This window comes from Giraffa tippelskirchi, chromosome 3 (assembly GCF_054371585.1).
Source record: "Giraffa tippelskirchi isolate mGirTip1 chromosome 3, T2T-mGirTip1v1.2.pri, whole genome shotgun sequence".
NCBI lineage: Eukaryota > Metazoa > Chordata > Mammalia > Artiodactyla > Giraffidae > Giraffa > Giraffa tippelskirchi.
This window is the reverse complement of record NC_137277.1, coordinates 185,935,667-185,959,801: the sequence shown is the minus strand read 5'-3', so window position 1 is coordinate 185,959,801 and position 24,135 is coordinate 185,935,667. Positions and strand designations below refer to the sequence as shown.

The 24,135-nt window shown below is 44.7% G+C and overlaps 2 protein-coding genes and 2 long non-coding RNA genes across 29 annotated transcripts in view; 2 read left to right on the top strand and 2 right to left on the bottom strand.

The window, feature by feature from the left end:
• Positions 1 to 1,276, bottom strand: part of HNRNPR (heterogeneous nuclear ribonucleoprotein R) — a 32,850-nt gene extending 31,574 nt beyond the window's left edge. For 5 of the 9 annotated variants that reach the window (XM_081574515.1, XM_081574514.1, XM_081574519.1 and 2 more), the window contains exon 1: positions 1,183 to 1,276. Coding sequence is in view for 1 of the 9 variants with exons in the window: in XM_081574513.1 (XP_081430639.1) it covers positions 724 to 726 (3 nt within the window). In the remaining 8 variants the exon portion in view is untranslated. Of the gene's footprint in view, positions 1 to 622 lie in introns of all 9 variants that reach the window. The other 4 variants (XM_081574518.1, XM_081574513.1, XM_081574517.1 and 1 more) reach the window with 4 other exon arrangements.
• A 183-nt stretch (positions 1,277 to 1,459) lies between these two features.
• Positions 1,460 to 6,495, top strand: LOC145540279 (uncharacterized). The gene is made up of 3 exons (XR_014078245.1): positions 1,460 to 2,320; positions 3,643 to 3,716; positions 6,418 to 6,495. It is a non-coding gene; the product is annotated as an uncharacterized LOC145540279 (long non-coding RNA).
• Positions 6,496 to 13,146: 6,651 nt separating this feature from the next.
• On the bottom strand, positions 13,147 to 22,082 carry ZNF436 (zinc finger protein 436). Of its 15 annotated transcripts, none has more exons than XM_081574508.1 (5): positions 20,868 to 21,017; positions 20,098 to 20,192; positions 19,737 to 19,893; positions 19,149 to 19,275; positions 13,147 to 16,875 (listed from the first exon to the last, which is right to left on the bottom strand). In XM_081574508.1, exons 4-5 carry the CDS (start codon positions 19,252 to 19,254, stop codon positions 15,623 to 15,625), a joined length of 1,359 nt encoding a protein of 452 aa, XP_081430634.1. In that variant the 5' UTR covers positions 19,255 to 19,275; positions 19,737 to 19,893; positions 20,098 to 20,192; positions 20,868 to 21,017; the 3' UTR covers positions 13,147 to 15,622. The 15 variants fall into 15 exon arrangements, with proteins under 15 accessions (XP_081430634.1, XP_081430628.1, XP_081430632.1 ...); XM_081574502.1 differs by having other exon boundaries at positions 19,826 to 19,966; positions 20,868 to 21,013; XM_081574506.1 differs by lacking the exon at positions 20,868 to 21,017 and adding an exon at positions 20,393 to 20,492 and having other exon boundaries at positions 19,826 to 19,966.
• Positions 20,978 to 23,718, top strand: LOC145540276 (uncharacterized). 4 transcript variants are annotated; one of them, XR_014078243.1, is made up of 5 exons: positions 20,978 to 21,112; positions 21,576 to 21,654; positions 22,121 to 22,314; positions 23,074 to 23,183; positions 23,500 to 23,718. It is a non-coding gene; the product is annotated as an uncharacterized LOC145540276 (long non-coding RNA). The 4 variants fall into 4 exon arrangements; XR_014078242.1 differs by lacking the exon at positions 20,978 to 21,112 and adding an exon at positions 21,119 to 21,267; XR_014078241.1 differs by lacking the exon at positions 20,978 to 21,112 and having other exon boundaries at positions 21,119 to 21,654.
• The last annotated feature ends 417 nt before the right edge of the window (positions 23,719 to 24,135 follow it).

Below are 24,135 nucleotides of genomic sequence, written 5' to 3'. Positions count from 1 at the left end.
TGTGTCAATTAAATGCCACACAGCCAAACCATATTTCTGGATGCAGCAAATATACTAATGGGACTGATGTTACTCGATCTAAACTTTTTTTGCAAAAAGGAGAAATTTAAAATCAGGGTTGCTGGGAAATTTGGGAAATCTGGCACTAGCCCCTCCCTGACTTTTTTTTTTTCTGAATATCTCGTGAAAATTCTTCTCATTTTAAGAGACCGGATTTCAAAGATCCAATGAAATGAAAACTAACGGTTCTCTCATGGCTTAGGAGTGTCAAGCCCTTATCCTACGACTGACTCATGAGACATAAATTTAGACTCCGGAGGACAGCAAAAAATCTGAAACAGGTAGTGTGGAAAGGGGCTGAACCCTTCAAGATCCCCGTGGCTTCTTCGAGTCTTAAAATTTTGGCAATACGGTTTCTATCGCAGAAGAAAAAGAGAATCGCCTTTTCAAAAGAGTGCGCCTATGGCATTTAGACTTCGGTATCTCAGGCGCCGCTCGAAGCCTAAGTTTCATGGCCTCTAGTAGTCATTTTTTCCTTCAAATCTCTCCTTGCAGCATGCAGAACTGGGGGGGGGGGGGGAGTTGCTGGGGAGGGGAAAGGGAGGCTTTTTCCTACACACACCGGCCTCTCGGCCTTTGCTTCACACAAAAGTTTTCTCCTGGCTTGGCTCACCAGGGTTGGCATCCCGCCCTCGGCCCACCCCGGCCCATGCCGGTCCTGACCATCAACAAACCCCACTCGCGGCTAGGCCGGCCGAGACGGGGAGCAAGGCTGGGCTCCGGCAGGGAGAGGCGATGGGGGTCTATCTAAAGAGGGGACTGAAAGCGGCCGGCCCGGCCGCGTGGAGCGGCGGGCGGAGGCGGGAAAAGCGCCGCGGCCCGGCAGGCCGCGCGGAGAGCGCCCGGCGGGCCGGACCGCGGGACTGAGCTTGGAGGGGAGGCGGCGGGTGCAGGGGGGAGCGGGGGGGATGAGCGAGGGCGAGGAAGCGCCTCGGCGGCGGCTAGACCCTCCGCTGAGCCGCCGGACGAGGCCGAAGCCGCCCCCAGCCCATCCCCACCCCCACCCTGGGGGCCTCGGAGCGAAAACGAAAACTGGGGAGCAGGCGCCGAGCCCGGGCCGGGCCCGGTAGGGTCGGATCGGGGCTCCCGGCCCCTCCCCCCGCGGGCCGGCGCGAGACTCACCAGGGCAGAGCTGAGGCCGGTGGCCGGGCCCGTGAGAACCAGCGCGAGGCGCTTTGAAAACGACTAGAAATGGCGCGCGCGCCACCCCCTCCCCCCCCCGTCACGGACCGAGACGCGATCCCGGCAGCACGCGGGGTTTCCCGGAACTGCTTCCAGGGACTCTGAGCGGCCGGACAATCACCTCGCGCGGCGGCCTGACGAGCAGCTCAGACGACCAATAGTAGCGAGAAGAGGCGCCCCACGCCGGACGGCTCAGAAGCCAATCGCGGAAGCCGGCGGCTGAGCCAATGAGGGAACTCAGCGCCGCCGGCTGGGGCGCCTCCGGGGCGGGGGCAGGAACACAAAGGGGTCTGTGGTAAAGCCCCGAGTGGTAGGCGAGGCTGTGGGGCCGCAGGCCCGGAGTGGCCGAGGCCCGCCCCCTGCCCCGTCCCTTCTCGTCTGCCGCCCGCGCGAGGTTGCCCCCGGAACCCCGCCCCCTACGGTCCGCATCGCCTCCATCGGCCGCGGGCCCTCCCGCCCCTTCACCGGCGCCTCAGCGCCGGTAATCCCCCTCCCTGGAGGCGCCGCTGCCTCCGTGTTCGCCCCAGACACGCCCACCGCCACGCGGTCCGGCCTCTAGGTCGTCTTCTGGGCTCCAATTAGAGCACGCTGTAGGGGTTTGGCTCATCTGTTTTGCTGGAGAATTTATTCGCGGAGAAAAATCATCCCTTGGAGCACTCAGAAAGCTCCCTTCTTGGCTCCCTGCCACACACGGTTGGAAGCAGCTCAGAATGTGAGGGAAATCGCTAAAGTGGGCATTTACCCACGAGTCTTGTTACCTACAAATGACAGAGCTGAGACCTTTCTGCGTGGGGTTTGGAGCTAATTCATATTCACAAAGAACATTGGGCTGGTATATGCATCTACGAAGCCAAAGGAGCCGTGCAAGTTAAAGGACTAATTCCCAAAGGAGACTAAATCCCGTTTTTCCTAAATGTTTCTCACCCTCCACCGCTACTGGTTTGTCCCCTGTTCCTCGCCTTAGTCCGAATCTCTCTCATCCCACGGCCCTTCCTTCCCCATCTCCAAAGCCCTGTCCCTCTCCAGGCGAGAAGGAAGCCAAGCAGTGGCCTGAAAGATTTCCAGATACACTTCAAGGGTAATTTAAATTTCCCGTAAACTATCAACCAAAAATTAGCTGTTGAAAACCTATGCATTCGGTACTAGGCTGAACGTCATGGAGAACCCAACTTTTGCAGCGCTGGGTGTGAAATATATGCAAATGATTTTTGTTCTTTAGTAGCTAAGCCGTGTCCAACTGTTTGTGTACCCCGTGGACTACAACACAGCCAGGCTTCCCTGTCCACCATCTCCCCGAGTTTGCTCAAACTCATATCCATTGAGTCTGTGGGGCCATCCAACCATCTCATCCTCTGTTGCCCCCTTCTGCCTTCACTCGTACCCAACATCAGGGTCTTTTCCAAAGAATGGGTTCTTCGCATCAGGTGGCCAAAGTATTGGAGCTTCAGCATCAGTCCTTCCGATGAATATTCAGGGCTGATTTCCTTTAGGGTTGACTGGTTTGATTTCCTTGCTGTCCAAGGGACTCTCAAGAGTCTTCTCCAGCACCACATTGCAAAAGCGTCAATTCTTCAGCGCTCAGCCTTCTTTATGGTTCAACTCTCACATCCCTACATGACTACTGGAAAAAAACCATAGCTCTGACTGTAGACATCTTTGTCAGCAAAGTGATGTCTCTGCTTTATAACACACTGTCTAGGTTTGTCATAGCTTTTCTTCCAAGGAGCAAGCATCTTTTAATTTCATGCAAATTAAAATGCTAATTTTATAATTTGAAATGATTAATATAATTTTGTAATTATATAATTCTATAATATATATGTTAGAAATAATTTTATAATGCAAATTAAACTGTATATGCTAGGATCCTTAAGAAAAATAATATAAAATGATGAATACAAATTTAGGAACAGAGTCTGGAAGGGCATGGTAAAGGGACTTTGAAGTTTAAACTTTATTAGCTTCACATTAATCTGCCTCTAGCTCGAGGGTTCTTAACCTATTTTGTGCCATTCGACAGTCTGGTAAAACTATGGATCTTTTGTGTTTTTAAATGAGCAAAGTAAAATACATAGCATTATAAAAGAAATTTTGTGTTGAAATACAATCAGGAAATACATATTTAAGACATTTGGGATATAGTAATCTTTTTCTTTAAACATCAAGATCTTGCAGCAAGTTAAACTACTGAAATTTTAAAGCAAAAAGAAGGTATTTCAAGAAATCCCACAACTAGAATGAGGTATGATATATGAAAATGAGATATGAAAATATCTGTTATTCCTATTGGTGACAGAGTGAAAGTACCACTAACTGTGGTTTGTTTCCTGTATTCACAATGGGAAAAAATGTTAGTTTCAGCAGTATGTTAACGAAAATAGTTACCTTTTTTCTTTCAAGCTGAAGGGCTAGCGAATTCCAGTCAGAGACCCTTCTCCATTTAACATAGAATGAAAACGCCTGGACTGGATACTGTAAGTAAAGTGATTCTATCATCCAATATTTTCTGAGGTCAAATACTCACCTGTATGGTTCTAAGTATACTCCACCTTTTCAGACCATGTATCTTGGTTTTTTAAAATTTGGAAAATATGGGCATCTGACCTTTGCATTTCAAAAAAAAATTGTATGTGTGTGTGTATTCATGAATGTGCTCCTGCTGCTAAGTCGCTTCAGCCGTGTCCGACTCTGTGCGACCCCATAGATGGCAGCCCACCAGGCTCCGCCGTCCCTGGGATTCTCCAGGCAAGAATACTGGAGTGGGTTGCCATTTCATTCTCCAATGCATGAAAGGGAAAAGTGAAAGTGAAGTCGCTCAATTGTGTCCGACTCTTAGCGACTCCATGGACTGCAGCCTACCAGGCTCCTTCGTCCATGGAATTTTCCAGGCAAGAGTACTGGAGTGGGGTGCCATTGCCTTCTCCGTCATGAATGTGATATTGCACAAATATTTGTTGTATGCCCTCTACATATAAATCACTGTGTGAAAGTACGAAATATAAACATAATAGCTGTCCTCTAAGTGCTTACATTCTAGTTTACAAGGCAAGACAAGTATACAAATAAATATAATAAAATGAATTGCTAGGGAGAGCTCCAGCTATATTTCTAACCTTTTAAGATGAGGTAACACAGCCCAGCTGGACCAGTCCACAGCTCTTCCCTGTCACAGAACAAATCTGTGGTCTGACTGGTATGTCAATGAACAACATGTTTTGCTTCTTTAAACAATTACAGAGCACCAGAATACTCAAATTGAAGCTTTGACTTTTACTACTTACAACCTGAAGTAATAAAGAATGTTTAAAATTATCAAACCTTTTTATTAGATCCTTAGATTAATCTTCGTCTTACTTGTCCCTTTCATGATTCTAAAGGAAATAGTCTATTCCTCAGACTCTAAACAAGATTACATCAATTCAGCCTCTTCAAAAATGCCTTCACTTGCTACTAACGAAGTTAAGCCATCTCAGCCACAGTTCAAGGTCACATTCAGGGGAGAGGAAAAAGAAATAGAAAGTAAGAAAGAGGAGAGAAAAATGGAAAATGAAGAAATACCATGTATAGAGTGTTAGTGGAGAGGACATCAACAACCAACCCTTGTTAACATTTAGGTGCCAAGAGGTGTCTACTCAGGGAAGCCCCAATATGATGAATAAGTTAGAAAATACTAGTTAGAAAACTTCAGTTCTACTTGGAATTCTCCCACTGTCAAATAGAACTGTTTATTTCCTCCATCAAACTTTAATAATTATCATTTTAAGCCACTTTCCAAAATGGTAGTGCTCCTGACCAGAGACTAAAAGACTGTGTCTCATTTATACCTCCTAGGATTACCCTTCTTTTAAAAAATAAAGTGCCATCTGGCTGACATACAATAGCTTATAATCAACTTACTCCAAGACCTTACTGCATGCCTGCTTTATCATTTTTGCAACATTGTTCTCTTGAAGATTATCCTAGCTGGCCCATCGACTTCCCTTAGATTCTCAAATTCATCCAACTGTTTTAAAACAGGAAGAGTGTTTCTCCATCTTAGTGACAACAGTGTTTTAAACAATAATCACTACCATTTATGGAGTTCTTACTATGTATTGGGGCTTCCCTGGTGGCTCAGACAGTAAAGAATCTGCCTGCAATGCAGGAAACTTGGGTTCAATCCCTGAGTCAGGAAGGTCCCCTAGAGAAGGAAATGGCTACCCACTCCAGTATTGTTGCCTGGAGAATTCCATGGACAGAGAAGCCTGGCGGGCTACAGCCCATGGGATCGCAGAGTCAGACGTGACTGAGTGACTAACACTACTATGTATTGAGTGCTTTATATATGCTGTTGCTGATCCTCACATGAAAACGTAAAGGCTAGTAACATCCCATTTTATTGAGGAAACAAAGCTCAGAGAGGTTAAAACATTTGCTCAAAGCCACACAGGTGAATTAAGACTCAAACACAGGTGTGAGCTACTTTATCAAGCTCCTTTTTGACTGAGTCCTAGTGTTGGCAGATTCGTCATTTGAAGAGATGGATATTTTTACCAGTCAAACACACACACACACACACACACACACCCCATCATTTGGCTTCCTTGGTGGTCCAGCAGTTAAGAATCCACCTGTCACTGCAAGGGACACAGGTTCAATCCATGGTCCGAGAAGATTCCATGTGCCACGGAGTAACTAAAGCCCATGCACCACAACTGCTTGGCCCATGTTCTAGAGCCTGTGCTCTGCAACAAGAGAAGCCACTGCAATGTGAAGCCTGAACTCTGCAACTAAGAGTAACCCCGGCTCGTGGCAACCAGAGAAAGCCCACGCCTGGTTTTTACTCAGCACAACCGAAAAAAGAAAAAGAACCATCATTGTCAATATGATGAATTTGTTGTTTAGTTGCTAAGTCGTGTCTGACTCTTTTTTGACCCCATGGACTGGAGCCTGATAGGATCCTCTGTCCATAGGACTTCCCAGGCAAGAATATTAGACTGGGTTGCCATTTCCTTCTATAGGGGATCTTCCCAACCCAAGGGTCGAACCCATGTCTCCTGCATTGCAGATAGATTCTTTACCACTGGGAGTCATCAGGGAAGCCCCAATATGATGAATAAGTTAGAAAATACTATTTAGAGCCAAAAGCAAACTGTGATATAAGATAATGAGAACATTTTCCTATGTCCTTTGCAGATTGGCGTCGCATTGCAATTTGAACACATTCTGAGAAACGACAGTATTTAAGAATAAAATTGTGGCCTCACAAAATGTCAACATTAAGGAGCAACAGTCGTTTGAGTAGCTTTGTTAGAAAATTTCCCATAGAGGTTATACCTATATAGACTTTACAACACTAGTTAACAGTTTTAAAGCACCTACCATGCTGTCTCATTTAATGCTCACAACAATATATGAGGCAAGTAGCAAAAGGTTATCATTTCCCTTTTGCAAATGAAGAAACTAATTCCCAGGTGAGAGCTGACACTCAAACTGTGACGTAAGTCCAAATTACAGTCTCGTAATTATGCTACACAGCTAGAGCATAATTGGTTTGATTCATTGAATCAAAACCAATAAAGTTAAACCTTCACCTTTCTAAGGCTTTGTATTTCCAAACTTGTTGGTAGTCTCTGATTTTTCTTTCTTTTGGTGATATTTCATGGCTTGTGGGATCTTAGTTCCCAGACCAGGGATGGAACACGGAGGCAGCGAAAGCGTGGAATCCATGCTACTGGACCACCTGGGAATTCCTGGTAGTCTCTGATTTTTAAATTCTTTTTTGTACTTCTTTTTTTCATGATTTCTCTGCTTTCCTGGAGTTTTGTTTAGGGAACATAGAAAAAGTGAAAAAAAAAAATAGCAAAATGAGCTCTCCTTTCCAGCCTTCCATTCCCTCAATCAAACTCAAGAAGGCAAGAATCAAATTTCAAGGCCAATTAGGATTGCTGAGTCCTATTTAAGAGTGATGAACACTCAGTCTTTGGAGGAATTTAACATATTTGTTCCGCTTGGCCACAGCAGAATTCCCTGGAGAGTCACCACCAGGACCTTGGTGCATCTTTGCACTGACACTGAACTCTGCAGCCGGTAAAGAGACTGGCACAGGCAGTGGTAGCAACTGCCACCTAAATTCAAGAAATCAAATTCTAGGAGACTGTTGAACATAACATTTGGTCCATTGACTTCTGATTATTTTAAGGCTTCCCTATGAGCAGACAGAAGAGTTATATGTGGCAAATCTTTTAGGAAGTGTTACTATAAGCTTTTAACTGAAATCCAGTAGAATGCTAAGTATTATTACCCATATTCCAATATGCAAGTTTAATATACTGTTACACAAATCAGATTAAACAGGGATTGTGAGTCCTGCTCCCTAGGTATAACTTTTGTTTTGATAGTGCAATAAAACAGTAAGAATTGATTATAAATAGACAATACATGTATAGCTAAAGTTTCGTTACCCTTAAGTTAAAATATCCATTAGAGGGACTTCCCTGGTTGTCCAGTGGTTAAGACTCCAAGCTCCCAATGGAGGGGGCTTGGGTTCAATCCCTGGTGGGGGAACTAAGATCCTACAGGCCGCATGGCACAGCCAAAAAATTAAAAAAGGAAAAGAGGAAAAAATATCCATTACAATAAGGGGGAAAGTGCTCTGAAATTATCATTAATACTAACAGTAATATCATACCGTATGTTTGCATAAAGTTTTTCCATTTACAAAGAGTTTCAAATAGAGTATCTCACTAGATATCTACTACATTTGAACATCCTGAAATGTATGGCCTTTGCCCTGTGACGCTTCTCTCCTGATTCTTCTGTGGGTTCTGTGATACTCCTCTACTCTGCCCATTGTTACATATGGGTGCTCCCAGGATTCCATCTTTGATGCTGTTCTCACATTCTTATCAGGGCCACCCCAGTCACGTGCATGGTTTTCACTATTCATTTCCATACTCACTATTCTCATTTTTTTTTTTTATTTTAAAAAATTTGTTTATTTTTGGCTGTGCTGAGTCTTTGTTGCTACACTCAGACTTTCTCTAGCTGTGTCGAGCAGGGGATACTCTCTAGTTTTGGTGCATGGGTTTCTCATCGTGGTGGCTTCTCTTGTTGTGGAGTATGGGCTCTAGAACATGCAGTCTTCAATAATTGCAACTCCCAGTCTCTAGAGCAGGAGCTCAGCAGTTGAGGCACACAGGTTCAGTTGCCCCACGGAATGTGGGATCTTCCCAGACCAGAGATTGAACCAGTGTCCCCTGCATTGCAAGGTGGATTCTTGACCACTGGACCACCAGGGAAACCCCATCACTATTCCTATTTATCTACCGGCCCCTTTTGGGTCCTAAGCTCTGAACTCATATTCTCAACTACCTGCTGGGCATGTGAATGTGTTTGGATGTTAAGAGGTGCTTTGAACTTCACAACTAGTCTCTAAAAATGGTTTTTATCTCCCATCATTTGCCCCCTTCCTCACGGAGCTCCACCCACCCCAACCTGGTGCTATTCCTCCAGCATGCCAACCACTGCCTCAGCCCCTCACATTTGCTCTTTAGTAAAGTAAGTACTTAGAACACTTTCCTCCAGATATCCTGACACCTTCAGAACTCTGCTCTAATGTCACCACCTTGGAGAGCCTTGACTATCTTCTCTTAAAATAGCAGTCCCTCTTCACTCCACTTCCCTTATTTTTATTTATTGCATCTGTTATCACTGACGTTATGTATGCCTTTGTCTGTCTCCCCCACAGAATACAAGTTCAATAAGGGCGGAGCCTTCATCTCATTCAGTCCTATACCATGTATACTGTTGGTGCTCAACAAATTTTTATTAAATGAATTAGCTTCTGTCCTTTGTACCCTGACCAGATTTCTCTTCTTTGTGTGTCCGGGTTCCGCTCACAGCATACTCATCCATCCAACAAATTACTCACCTCAGAAATCTGGATATCATAGGTTCTGACTCCTAATAAGTCACTGGTGGAAACAGTTCATTGTATACCTGGAGGCTGGGACTAAGACTTGAGCTAGAGTACAAATGAAAGCTTGTCCCCCTTCTTTTCCTATTCTGGCTTTGTCCTCTTCCAGAAGGGCCCTCGTGTTCACATGTGTGGCTGCAGGTCCAATCTCTGTCCGTTCTCCCAAACCCAGGGCTATGGGTACACACGTGGAGCTTGGTTTGCCTTCAAGAGAACAAACTTGGGGAAAAGGCTTGAAGTGGGCTGTCAGGGCAAAGGAGTCCAAGGTGCTAGATAGCTGAAGTGGGTGATCTAGAAGGGGAGGCAGGAGTATGAGCTCTAGATGGCACGTTCCCCTGCTCCCATGGGGAAAGGTGCAACTGGAGGAGGACCCTTTAACATACAGGGCTCAGAAAGATGGCCCTGCTGCCCTGATGTAATGGCAATATTACCTGGGCTAAAACCCAAATTCCAATAGCATGGCTACACCCAAATGAAGGTGTAGTCTAGAAAGCATGCTTCTTCCCTCCCTCGTCTAAAAAACAAAGAGAGTCTTGTAACCTGAGAACTATCAATACGGAGACTTAGAAAAGGAAAGCTTGGGTAAAAATCCTATTAGAACACAGGGCTTCATCAAAATGTGAAACTTTGGTTCCTTGAAAGATGTTAAGGTAATGAAAAGCCAAAGACTAGAAGAAATATTTGCAAATCATGTATTTGATAAAGGACCTGTATCCAAAATATATAAAGAATTCTCAAACAAGAGTCAAAACTTTCATTAGACTCTGAAAGGAATCTGGATCCTCCTCAAAATATTAACAACTATTGGTTTATAAGGCTCAACTTGGAGAATTATCAGCTTGGAGAATTCAGAGGTTGACCAATAGCCAAATCTACAGCTGGGAGCTTAGAATCCTGCCCAAACTCCCTGTATTGAGAGCTTGTCTTGCAACATTTTACCAAAGTTGCCATAATGTCTAATCCTAGATAACCCTCCAAAGATGACAATGATTCATCAAATACTGACGCCTCAAGAGTAGGTGACTTTATCCTCGTTTTACCTTGGGAGGACCACGTAGCCTCTAGGAGCCTTTTTTCCTCTTGCATGAGGCCCCACCAGATACGCAATGATGGACTATCTCCCGTTTCTTTTATGAGTGGCTTGTGTGGTGAAAAATCAGAAATGAAGTCACCGGTCCCGCTAAAAGGAATGAAGTTGATACATCAACTCCTTTCATTTATCCAAGACATATTTGTTGCCTCCCTATTCTAAGTCAAACATTTGCTAGGGACTGAAGATACAATGGTGAGCAAGACACAGTGATTTCTTGGAGGATATCAAAATCTAGTGGAGGAGACAAAGAAGTAAACAGGCATTTACACAACAGGAATAAAGTACTTTGACTGGGATAAACCCAGGGAACACTGAACAGGAACACCTGATACAGTCTTGCGGGATCAGGAAAGGTTCCCTGGAACAAGCTAGGCATGGAGACCTGAAGGATGGGGAGAAGGTGACCAGAAGAGTGGAGAGAAAGAGATGCAGCTTGGAGAGTGCTGCAAGTGCAGGCAAAGTGCAGAGAATCAAAGCTCAGGAGGGCAGCAGAGGCCAAACCTTGTTCACACATCACACGCTGTGCCACTGGCAATGGAAAGCATGAGAAAGTTTTGCACAGAAGACTGTCAAGAATGGGTTTGCCCTTCAGAAAGATCATTCTACCTCCAGCTAGGGAGAATAGTTGGAAGGGGGTTGAAAATATGCTATGCTAAGTCGCTTCAGTCGTGTCCGACTCTGTGCGACCTCATAGATGGCAGCTCACCAGGCTCCGCCATCCCTAGGGTTCTCCAGGCAAGAATACTGGAGTGGGTTGCCATTTCTTTCTCCAGTGCATGAAAGGGAAAAGTGAAAGTGAAGTCGCTCAGTAGTGTCCGACTCTTAGCGACCCCATGGACTGTAGCCTACCAGGCTCCTCCATCCATGGGATTTTCCAGGCAAGAGTACTGGAGTGGGGTGCCATTGCCTTCTCCGGTTGAAAATAGAGGAGTCTCATTAAGAGGTTGTTTCAGTAAGCAGGATGTGGCTTGGGGATGGTCTAAATAATTGCAACTAATATTTTGAGCTCTATTATTTCATTTAATCTTTGCAATTCTGTGAAGTAGGTGTAATTACCCACCACTTTACAGATGGGAAATCCAAGGAACAGAGAAGCTAAGCAACTTGCCCAAGGTTACATGATAAGTGGGGGCAACAGAGAAAGCAGGTAGACAGATCTGAGAAATATTTAGGAGGTGGCAAGGTAATGACTGGAAGACTAATTATGCAACTGATTTTCATGATTGCTTTTGGAAGGGTGGCTTAAGGAGCAGTTTGCAAATATGAAATACAAGTTTCTAGCATAGATGACTAGACCATGACTGAGTTTGGAAGTAAAGAAGAAGCAGGTGAAGGGTGACAGTGGTGATAGAACAAAGTGGTAGATTCAGTTTCAGGTCTGCCTGGGTAATTTGTGAGTGATGTCTACAAGGCAGCCACAGGGGATGCTATGAAATTCAAAGTGAGATTTTGATATCATCAGCCTCAGTCTCTCCCAAAGGGAAAAAAAAAAGCACCTTTGAAGAAGTTAAAAATGATACCAACTTTGCGTATGAACCATTTAGGAAAACAGATAAATACAATGAGATTCACCATGAAACCATTTTAGGTCATTACAGGGTAATTTTCTTCAATCCATTTTACTCAATTGTTTTTCACTAACAACCTTTTTATCTTGAAGTCTCCTAGAGATGGGTATCTAACCAATGCTTCAAAGAGTAAGTTTCTCCTGAGGCACAGGAACTCCTTTTTCAGCAGGAACACTAACTAACCTTTGAAACACTATGGAATCATTTAACAAATTATCATTTCAATGGACTCAGTGGAGTCCTAATGGCCTGGAAGCACAGCCCTAACCAAGGGCTAGCCACCTAGAGAAAATTCAGAGAAGGAAATCTGTCTCGATTAGAATAATGGTGAAATATTAACATATTGAATACCCTGAAGGAGAGGTGCCAGGTCAATTTCTCCAGCGTTTTCCTTGAATTTTCCTTTCCAGAAATAAAAAATGCTGAACATGTAGGAAGGAGAAAAAAAGTTTTAAGAAATGTTTATGCCAACTCCCTGGAGATCCAGTGATTAGCTTCTGAGCTTTCACTGCCAAGGGCACCAGTTTCATCCCTGGTTGGGGAAGTAAGATCCCACAACCCATGTGGCGGAGCCCATCACCTCCCCCTCACAAAAAAAAAAAAGTCTGATAATTTATAAAATCTCTTTCAAGTCTTGGCTATAAGGTAAATTAAAATTTTTCTTTCATATTTGTATTTTTCCCAGTTTAAAGCACTTTCACTCTCTACGTCTGTCTAAATTGGTCTTCCATTTTTTAAATAAAGGCTTCATAAGATAAAATTACTTGTAAGAAATTTGAAAATTGTGGCTACAACCTACTAGAACATAATCAGTGCCTTAGGCAGACTGTGAAATTTTGTCATGAATTGAGAGCCTTTGACTATTTTTAAGACACATCTCTGTTCTGGGATCCTAATACTAATTTAGTAGAAACTGTTTTAGTATTCTTAACAAATACCCAAAAATATCTCCTTCAAGCAATGTGGCCTCCCCTCATTTTTTCCTTTTGGATTTTTTTTTTTCCCTTTTGTCTTCCTTCCCCAAAGTTAATGAGTTACCCATACCAAATATTTCCATGTTGCTTTGCCATCAGCCTAATCTTCATAGGAAATGTCCAGGTTTTTGCATCTCCCCAAAATACGGCAATATCCAAAAGGCTGACCAATATATGAAGACACTTCCCAGATTCCCACAAGAACATCTGTACAAAGGCATCAATATGAAAAACCAATTGTGCCCAATTTTAATGAATCCAATGAAAAGCTGTCTTGTGAATTGGTGCTGAATTACTAAAATAATTCTCCACTTTTTGATTTTAAAAATTTTACTTTTAATTACAGAATATTGTTAGAATAATACAGATGTAGATAGATACTAGTATAACTGTGACCAATACCAGAAGGAAAACTGCGCTACATACTTAACTTGTTCACTCACTCTCCACAACCATAGAAAACAGGCACAATGTGTTCAGGGTATTTGCAGAAGCAGCCAGAGACTTGGGAGCAGAAGGCATGCAGAAAGCTTTAGCAAAGAGAGACTGATGCGTAACTTTACACAGACTTCAACGCAGCAAATGGGCAACAAGTGGCAGAAAGAGAGGAGATAGAGCTGGTCTGGCCCTCTGCCCTTTTAACTTCCCAACTGGAGTGTACATGTCTGGAGAGAAGGCTGGGGCACTTAGAAGCCAAAAGCAGCAGAAGGAACAGGTTGGGAGTAGGGCAGAAGAATAGGGAAGGAAAAGCGGGTAAAATACAGTTGGGTCATGGAGATGATGTCTTCTCTGGCCACTCTGAAGCTGATGCCCCTACCGGCTCACAGAAACAACAGAATTTTGTATTCATCAAAACCATCAGCAACACGGATATGGGAAAAAGACACGTTTGAGTTTAGTCATCAACAATATGTAAGTCATTCAACAATTAAAATATAAATACCCACAGCTAGATTTCGTATAGAACAAAGAACATGCTCCCTGCCCGAATCTGTATTTAAATAGGAGTGGCAACATAAAGACATCTACTTGGTGGAGTAGTTCTTTGTTACTTCTGAGGTTGTGTTATTGCAAGGGATGCAGACCCACAGGGAGGTGGATCACAGGAAATCACTATAGTACACTACCCAAGAAAGACCACTGGCTCTTTTAACACCAAGTCCCAAAGAGTTATGGCAAAAGTTTTTCAAATGTTACAACACTCACAATAAAGCACAGTATTTGGGGCAGACTCAAAAAAAAAAAATATTCCTTACTCTAGCCCCCATTCCTGGACATCAGTTCCCTCCCACTTCCACCCCCAAATGCTTGGATAAGCATCAACATTCGGGATATTTCTTGATTTCTATTTGAGCTAAGGAGAACTGACATTACCGGGCTTAAACTGGGTCAACGCTGACATAAACCACTTAAATTTGTAAGCTGAGAGAACGGAAATACATTCCTATCTAGGTTTATTAAGTCCTTGTGACTAGGGCAAAGAGAAGATCATTCAGTCTGAGAATAGGACAATCAACCTATTTGGTAATTATCTCCAACAGACTAATACATACAAACAAGTGCTTGGTTCTGTACAGATCTTTCAGCAGAGTGCACACAAGAGCACTAGTGTTTAAATTTTTTTCATAAAGAATGAACAAAAGGACATTTCTCACATTGGAGTTATGTCGGTTTTTCTGTCACATGATCAGTATCATCCAAGAGCATGCTAATTCAGTGTGAATTCAGTTTCTGCTATTGGAAAAACAACAATACACGTTTCACTGTACATACACATGCCCTTATGCAAGCTAAGATAAACACTGGGATGTGGCCCTTATCAAATCCTAGAGTTAGCAGTATAGGGAGTCTTGATCTTAAAGGGTAGAGGGGAAAGAACACAGAAACGACCTGATTCCTTTGGAAGGAACTCTATGCTTCCTTCCCCGGTCAATTCCACTTGCTCCTTACACTCCACCATCATTTATGGTCCTAGCTTTCCTTGAAGATATTTTCCCTACAATATTCCCTACAGTGATCCCCAAAGAAAAGTCATAAATTCTGATCAATGGCAATAACAACAGTGGGTATCTCTTGCTAAAATCACCACTGTCGATGAGTCCTTGGTCCCCAAATCTGTGTCTCATTTTTCCTTTCAATCTGAAACTTCAGTTAGCTTTCACAAAGAGGAAAGCTTTAAAAAAAGTTAATTAGAAACAATAAGGAGAAAAGCGATGATCACTGCCTTCACCGTGCAGAATCCTGCTCTCAGGAAGATAGAAAGATACAAATGCATGAGCAACTCAAGGAGAAAGCCCTTTGAAGGGAAGATGTGTGTGCCCAGCTACTATGGTGAGTGAATAGGTGTGGCAATTCAGGCAAAGTCTCTGGTGGTTTTGTTCCAAAGCAGCTGTGACCACCCTATCACAGTTCAACATTTCTCCTAGTATAGCTCTTTGGGTCAAGGATGGGAGAAATTACTTTGAAAGATTTATTCCATTTCCAGGCCTGAGCATTTACCAGCATTTATCACCTGGTCTTCAGATTTCCAGTTATTTGTGAGGCTGATTTTGATGAAATAATTCGTTAGTATTGGGTGAATACAAACCACTATTTTGGAAGAGGAAATAATATTCCCAAAGCCATGGGTCAGAATTTCAAGTGGCTTGTCTTTCTGTGATGTTTTAAATGGTGACCCACAACAAAGAAATTCAGTACAGTAAGCGAAGCTTCAGTCTTGAGAGAGCTCTTTGATATCAAATATAATTGTACCTTCAAATGAATCATTTCCCAGTCATAATTATAGGACTTAGTCAGTGTGCACTCTCTTATGTTTAATAAGAGCTGAGCTCCGGCTGAAACTCTTCTCACATTCTGTACATTCATAAGGCTTTTCTCCCGTATGAACTCTTTGATGTGTGATGAGGTTGGAGCTCTGGGTGAATCCTTTTCCACACTGCACACATTCATAGGGTTTCTCTCCTGTGTGGGTTCTCTGGTGTTTAATTAGGTCTGACCTTTCACCAAAGCTTCGCCAACACTCGTTACACTCGTAGGGCTTCTCTCCAGTGTGAATTTTCTGGTGTGTGATGAGGTGAGAGCTCCGGCTGAAGCTTTTCCCACAGGCATTACATTCATATGGCTTTTCCCCAGTGTGGGTTCTCTGGTGCTGAACCAAGTGTGAGATGCGGCTGAAATTCTCCCCACATTCATTACAGTGGTACGGCTTTTCCCCCGTGTGGGCTCTGCGATGGCGCACGAGGTCAGAGTTCTGACTGAAATTCTTCCCACACTCATCGCACTTGTAGGGTCTCTCCCCCGTGTGGACGCGATAGTGTTTGATGAGATCAGATCTTTCACTGAAGCCTCGCCCGCATTCATTACATTCATAAGGCTTCTCACCTGTGTGGGTCCTCTGGTGCTGAGCTAGGTGAGAGCTCCGGCTGAAGCTTTTCCCACACTCCTCACACTCGTAGGGTTTTTCCCCACTGTGGGTCCTTTGGTGCTGGATGAGGTGAGACAGCCGGCAGAAACTCTTTCCACACTCATTACATTTGTGAGGCTTTTCTCCAGTGTGGATTGTCTGATGCTGAATGAGGTGAGAGCTTCTTCCAAAACTTTTCCCACATTCATTACAGTCATAGGGCCTCTCCCCAGTATGTGTTCTTTGATGTTGAATAAGGTGGGAACTCCGACTGAAGCCCTTCCCACATTCATAACACTTGTAGGGTCTGTCACCCGTGTGGGTTTTCTGATGCCGATTAAGGTCTGAGATCTGACTAAAGGCCTTTCCACAATGAGAACATATATGATATCGGATGCTTGTGTGGACTTCTTTGTGGACAAGCAGATCTGTGACTTGTTGGAGAGGATAGCTTACCCACTCTTCTGCCGTTAAATCTCCCCATTGTCTTTCTGATCTATCCCTGTTGTCAAAGGCCTCTTCACTTTCAGGATTTTCCTCAGTATTACCAACAGGTCTTTCAGATGCAGTCTCAAATTCTACATCTTCACTAATCTCTTGCTTTGGATTCACCTCGTTTTCACTCCTGATTTCAAAATCTGTAATAAAGAGTAAAGAATATCATTGGTAAACACACACAAAAATGATCCACTGTGTGCTGGGCACTGTGCTAAGTTTTTTATGTGAATTACTTCAACCACCCTGAGCACCAGACATCATGATGATTTCCACTTTATGAATGAGAAATCCAAGGTCCACAGAAGTGGTTCACAAAAGGTTACACAGTAGTAAATGGTGAAGCTAAGATACAAATCCAGGTGTCTGATAAAGGTTAATGCTTTGTATCACTACAGTTAATGGCTGTTTATTCAAATTATATACGTTCCTGGTGTTTCAAGAGAAGAAAACCAGGGACTTCCCTGGTGGTCCAGTGGTTAAGATTTCAAGCTCCTAATGCAGGGGGCGAGAGTTCAATCCCTGGTCAGGGAACTAGATCCCACATGCTACAACTAAAACCGTGTGGCACAACTAAGACCCAGCAGAGCCAAATAAATAAATAAATATATATATATAATATATAAGAAAATATAAAAGACTCTAAATTAGAACTTCTAAAAGCCAAGAGCCTAGATATTTTGCGTATGAACGCATGTGTGTGTATATTGTATATTCTTAAGTTGTCAAGTCTTCATCATTAGCATTATTTAGTATCTACTAAGCACGTACTAGGGGAAAAAACGGACTTACTGGTTTAGCATGGAGAAAAACAGATTTTTATCAATCTATATCAAGTCTCACTTGACAGGAAAAATGACTGCCAAATGTTACTTGCTACTTTTCAGTGGCTTTTTTTTTCTGCCTCATCATGCAGCTTTTGGGATCTTAGTTCTCGGACCAGGAATTGAACCCACACCCTCTGCACTGGAAGAGCAGAGTCTTAAGCACTGGACTGCCAGGCAAGTCCCCCTCACTGGCCATTTAATGCAAACAGAAGTGAGACAATTGGAGACGGCAAAAAAGACGCCTGGCTCAGAATACTCTTGGGATTGACTAGGTAAAGACTTTAAAAGAAAATCAAAATACACAAAGTCACTGTGTATAAGAAACTTTCTACCAGTCACTGCTTTCCCAAGTTGTGTCTCTTGGTACACTTTTTTATAAAGAAGTTACTAGGTATTTTGGGGAAAAAAGGTCCATGGATAAATTAGTTTGGTAAATGGTGCATACAACATCCTCTTCCTAGAAATTCAAAATGCCCTGATACCAGATTATAGGTTCTGAAGGTAAAGAAGTCTTGTAAACATTATTTAACCCATTCCCAAACTTATTTGGGCAAGAAACTTTTTTTTGGTGCCTCCATCTTTCCAACCAGCATTCCTTGGGCTGGACCACTGATGTATAAATTCACATTTCTTTAAGATTCTTATTTCTTGTTTTTGTTGGATTAAGTGGAATACTTGGGTTCCTGACTACAACAGATCTGGGTAGATAGAGTCATTTCTAGTTGCATTTCTAAAGGAAGGATCCAAGAAAGTTGAGACAACAGAGAGAGTCCAGGTTAAAAAGGAAACCCTTCAGAGTTGCCATTTGTTTGTTAAAAGCTATGAAGATAATGCTTTCAGAAAAATAAATAATCTTAATGAATGGCAGATAACCTAATGAACCATACATGGTTGCTAACTTCTGTCAAGTCCTAACAGGAGACAGAGTGAGTCAAAAGACTGTTCAGCTCAAGAACAGTTTATTCTAGTTGCACCTGGACAAAAGGGTATCTCAGAGAAAAGACACGTTTGCAGAACATTAAAAAAAAATTAGCTTCCCTCTTTAATAGAACTTGTGATCTCATTTAATTCAGGATTCTCCTGGAACAGCATCTGACACACTCAAAATCTATGATCAACTCTGAAACATCTCTAGACAAGTACCTACTCTGGATAAATAAAGGACCTGAGGCAAAGCTAGGGCTCTGAAGCCAAAACGAACACAAAAAGGTGCCTTTTGCCCTTCTGTCAACCTCGGTCAGTACCCCTTCATCTTCTAGTAAAAGCACCATTTACAGGAGCATTTATAACCTGGCAAGTACCATTATGTCAGACCTGTTTGGTCAGTGATCTGTACAAACACGCTGGAGAATGACAAATGATTCAGGGCGCAAGAAATCTGAGTGTTTCTAAAATGTGCAGAAACAATCTTTCATCCTAGACGATATGACCTTGATATTCCCTCACTCAAAGATCTGCCTGAGGACTCAGCCCACGCCAAAATCCAATTAGGTGCTTTAAAAATCAAGTAACTAGGTTGTTTTGAAAGAGCTAAGGCATTTTTGATAGTCTCAAAAAACGTGGGGTGGAGAAAGACAGAGAATTCTTACCTAATGAGACAACATTTCCATAATTCTCCTGCATAACATCCCTGTAAAGGTCCCTTTGTGTAGGGTCCAGAGGTCTCCATTCTTCCCGGGTGAGGTACATGGCCATATCTTCAAATGTCACAGGTGCCTGAAATCACACATTGCTTCCTCAATACTCGGTATCTAGAAGGTTAGTACCAATTTTTCTTCTTGAAATTAGAGAATGGCTAGAATTGTTGAGAAGGCAAAAGGCATTAGGTCTGATATGTAGAATCCAAAGGAGAAATAGGTAAGGAACAAAGAGATGTGGTTCAGGAGAGAGCAATTTATGAGCAGACAGCTTTGGTCCCAAGGCCGGACACCCCTGCCCTCCTCTTAACAGTACTCTTCTCAGAACACATCGAGCATCTACATCATTCCATACCTTTACCTACAACGTTACTCTTTTCTTTGAATATCTTCCTACATACTAGTGAAATCCTACTATTCCTTAAAACCCTGTTCCAGCACCAGCTGTTCGTCAGTGCCCTCCCCCCACCGCCCATTCCGCCGCTCTGCTCCACTCCTTCCTCCCACACCTCAGAAAGAATACACTCCTTCCTCCCACACCTCAGGAAGAATACTCGCACGTCCTGGTTCCCACAGCACCTTGCTCCTACAGAAAATAGTGCTTTTATCACGCTAGTTTCATGGCTAACCGGATGAATCTGTCTTCCGACAGATTGTGAGCAGACGGGGAGGCCACGTTCCATCCATCTTTGTCTCCCTAGTATTGAAAGGCAAACAGCAGGTGTTCAATAAATGCTTGTTTGTGGCTATACTGTCTTGATACTGGGTCTCTGGAGGCAGAATGGCAAAGCAAGCGAATTACTAATTCCAGGGAATTTCCCACAGGGATTTGCAGAGCAAAGAAACGCGGGGACGAAGTGGTTAAGCACAGGCAGGGTCCGAGAAGGCACCCCCGGCTTACCTGGGACCCAGCCATGAGCAGGGTGGCTGCCATCTCGGGCTCAAGGATTCGCCTCCCAGGAGAGAGAAAGCAGGAAAAGCAGCTAGCAGACAGCGCTAAAGGAGGCGAAAAGCAGGGCGTGAGGCACAGAAACAGGCCCTGCCCACTCCCCAGGGCTGGAGTTCTGGCCGCCCAGGCGGGTGGGGAGGGCCCTGAACCCGGGCCGGGTCACTCTCCTCCCTGACTCTCGAGCGCGACCCGCCCTCTGTGTCTCCGCCACCAAGGGGTGGAGGCTGCCAGAATTTAATAAGACAACCCCCTGGCTCGGTCCCTCCCGGACCCGGGGGTCAAGCCGATGCTCTCTCACGGAGGAGGCTCTCAGCCCAGCCCACAGAACGCCTCCGCTCCTCCATGTCGAGGCTGGGCCCTTTCCGGCAGCTGCCTCGGCCAATCAGCGAGCGAAGCTCCCAAAGCGCTCTGCCAATTAGATGCCGAGTATTAGGCCCGCCTCTCGTAGCCCGGCAGAGCCCCTTTAGCGCGCCTGCGCCCGTCCCCGTGGCCTGTCGGGAGTTGGAGTTCCACTCTGTCGTACAAAGGCCAGTCAAGAGGCCAAAAGCCACGGAGGGAAAGAACAAAAGGGTGAAGAAAAAAAGCGCGTCCTCCTAGCCAGGGCGGAGTATCTTTCACTTTCTTCTCTTGGAGAGCGCAGCCAGATTAAGCCAGAGAGGTTGCCCTGCTTCTCCTCACACTCCTAGAAGTTTATCTTGAGTCGAGCTTAAGTTAAGCTTAACTGCGACATCGAGCCTAATATAGGTGCTGATCTGTGTTGGGTTCCTCCGGGATTAGCTCGCAGACGACCCGGGCCTGAGAGGAAAGCAGCAGCCGCCCACTCCCCAGGGGAGACTGAGCGGCCGCGCTGGAACTTTGAGCTCCACCCACGCACTACATCTCCCAGCAGCCACCGCGGCATTCTCACACTGCTGCGCAGACTACAACTCCCAGGAGGCACCGCGCAGCCCATCCGCTGGAGAGTGAGGTCCGCGGCAGGGCCCGGCTAGGTCGGGGCTCCATCGCTGTTAACCCTGTAGGGGCGTCCGACCGCGTCCTTCTAAAACGGGCTCCCCTTGAGGGGCCGGCTGAGTTGCGCCTAGCGGAGGGGAAGCAAAAGCTGGAGCGAAGACAGAAGCGAGAGTGGGTTATAGGGCGCGTAAGGTGGAGCGAGCCGGGCCCCGGGGTTCGGAAAGTCTGTCTTTATTATCCCCGAGGGCTTGCCTGCTAAAAGAGTTCCTGGCGGCCTCCTGCGTCGATGGGACCGTGGGCCTCTAACGGCCTAAGCCCAGCGAGCTCTCAGGATGTTAACAGCCCCTGACCGAATGAAGGCAGGAAGCCGAAAACCCGAAGTGGGAACCAACAGACTCACCTCCTGGCCCGCAAAAGATGCGTTAGGTCTCCGGCTTCAAAAGATACAAGAGGCCTCAAAACAGATTTCAAATCCGCAGGCGGAGTTCTCTTGAAACTGCAGACGTTTGGAAAGATTCTAGGGATCACCGGCAGATCCTGGATATCTTAGATCTGCAGGTAGATCTCGAATCCGTAGTCATGCAGGCAAAGCCCAGAGATGGTAGGCGGTTCCCAAAGACTCAAGGAATTCCCGAAACATCAGACTCTTAGGCAGCTCAGAGAAACCAATGGCTCCTAGGCAGATCTCCGAGACCACAGCAGCTAAGCTGCATTCAGCTGGAGCTCTTCCGAACGGAAGGACTTGCAGCCTTCCCTTTCCCCAGCCAGGATGAGAAAATGAGACAATGAAAGTGGAGCACTGGGGAGAGCAGGCATTCTGCGCGAAGAAGAGCTCCGAGCTCGCTGTAGCCTTGGAGAGGGAAGTGATGGAAAAAGAATATAGCAGCTTATTAGGGACTCCCACCCTCTTCAAGTTATAAATATCCCCAGAACCTTGGCCACGTGCCCAGAAGCCTGTTGTCTCTAACTGTACAGGAGACTTCTCTGCCTGGGCTGGGAAAGGGGCTTTTCTTTTGTTTTGCAGATATGTCCACCCACCAAGTGACTTGAATTTTTTTCATCAAACGTGACTCTAGGCTACGCTTTTATTAGTGAGTGTCCTGTTCCCAGTGCCCAGTCATTTATGGTTAATTACTCAAGTGTTTAAAAAGAACTCAGGACCCTACCCAGCCAGGAGGCAGACTCTCCCACTCCCCACTCTACACTGCCAACTGTGAGGTAAGAAATTTTTTAGATACCACAGAATTGTACCATCCCTCCCCCATCTAAAATTAATATGAGAACCACACAAAAAAATAGAATCGTAGAGGATCCCCAAGAGGCGGTGTCCTGAGTGGGAAGTGTGTGGGCATCAAGGTCAGACAGACCTAGGTTGGAATCCAGGCTGCGTATCCTTTGGAAAGTCATTTAATCGCTCCAGGCCCACTTCCCTTTCTGGTGAAATTGGGTAATCCGTACCTAAGGTGGTGGTGAGCAGTAAGATGATTTAAAGCACTCCATACAGAGAGAACGCTCAGATGATCATTAATATTCCTATTAATCCTGCCTTTGGTGGCAGGAGAGATTTTCAGAAAGCCTGTGGATATTTTCACTGGCTCAGAACATCTGGGAAGTCAGAGTGGTTGGATAGCTTTGGATATCTGCTGGTGACCTTATTATCCAGAGTGTTTCTGCTGAAAATCCAGAGGGAGCTGGCAGTTGAGTCAGTTTGTTGAGTTCAAGAGAACTGGCGTATTGAGCTGAGTAGAGCAGAAGTATTTGGGGCTACCAAAAACCCAGCAGGGTGAGGCCTCACGCTCCCAGGGAAAGCTCTGGGACAAGGAAGAGAGAGATCAGCTCAGAGTTTGCAGGTTTCTAACTGGGCTGAAGGTGAGGTGAGTGCCTGAACCCCTCTGCTCCGTGGGGCTCCCTTTTCATCCCTTCTCTGACAGATTGCTTTGTAAACTTTCTTAGGCCTTTTCTTTCCCCTTGTTCCAGAGCTTTAAGTCCTTCTTTGTCCTCTCGCCACCGTTCCTTTTATTCCTCAGGCCTGCCCGGGGGCAGGACGACTCTCCAAGCCCAGCTTGGCTGCTTGCCTCCTCCTATGAGTAAGTGCTTTTCTCTTTTTTCACCTGGGACCCTCCAGAGGGTAGAGAAGAAGGGGAGCTGAGAGTGGATGGAAAGCGTGAGTGCATTTTGGTGCCCCTGGGGGGTAGGCAGTGGGGAAGAGGGGGAGGAAAGACACTGGGTGAGGGGTTTCCTGTTGTATGTGACCTTCAGCTGGACTCTGAGGGTTGGGGGTCACTGGAGAAGGAGGTGGCTTCCTGCCCCATTGTTCAGGACTTTATTGTTTTCCATGAATACGTATTGTGGGTGGGTTTTCAGTAACTAACTGGGAAAGCTGTGTTTGTTCCCATTATTCAGCATACAATCAGCGCCTACTGTGTGCAGAGGCAGCAGCACAGCCTGCCACTGGAGAAGGGGGCCAGGAGAACAGTTTCATCAGGGTCTCCAATTTAGGCTTTTGACAATGTCTCCAAATGGGGTTTTACCTTATGTCACATCCACTGACCAATTTGATCAAAGAGCCTCCTTGCATATCCTGAAGCTTGTTTCTTATTAACAGACTGCTGTGCCTACTGAGCACTATAAATTATTATATCTTAATAAGTCTTATATATATAATGTATAAATACAATATATATTTATATAAATCATATAAAATAGTGTATTTCTTATACTTTAATGAATCATATATTTATTAATATTTAATATATCTCAATAAATCATAATTATCTTGTGAGCAGCACAATTATAATTTTTTGTACTTGGAAGCATTCATTTGCTAGACGTTGAAAAAGATGCCTCAATATTTGTGATCTTGTCACCTCTTCATTTTGAAATAGACCAGGAACATTAAAAAAATAAAAATCAGTGATCCCAAATCCTCTTTACCCCTGCTCGGAGCCGAGATGAAGCCTCATCTTAGCACAAGGAGCTGGGAGCCTGGGTGACACAGTGAGTTACAGACGGGCGCTGCAGTCCAGATGCAAGAGCACG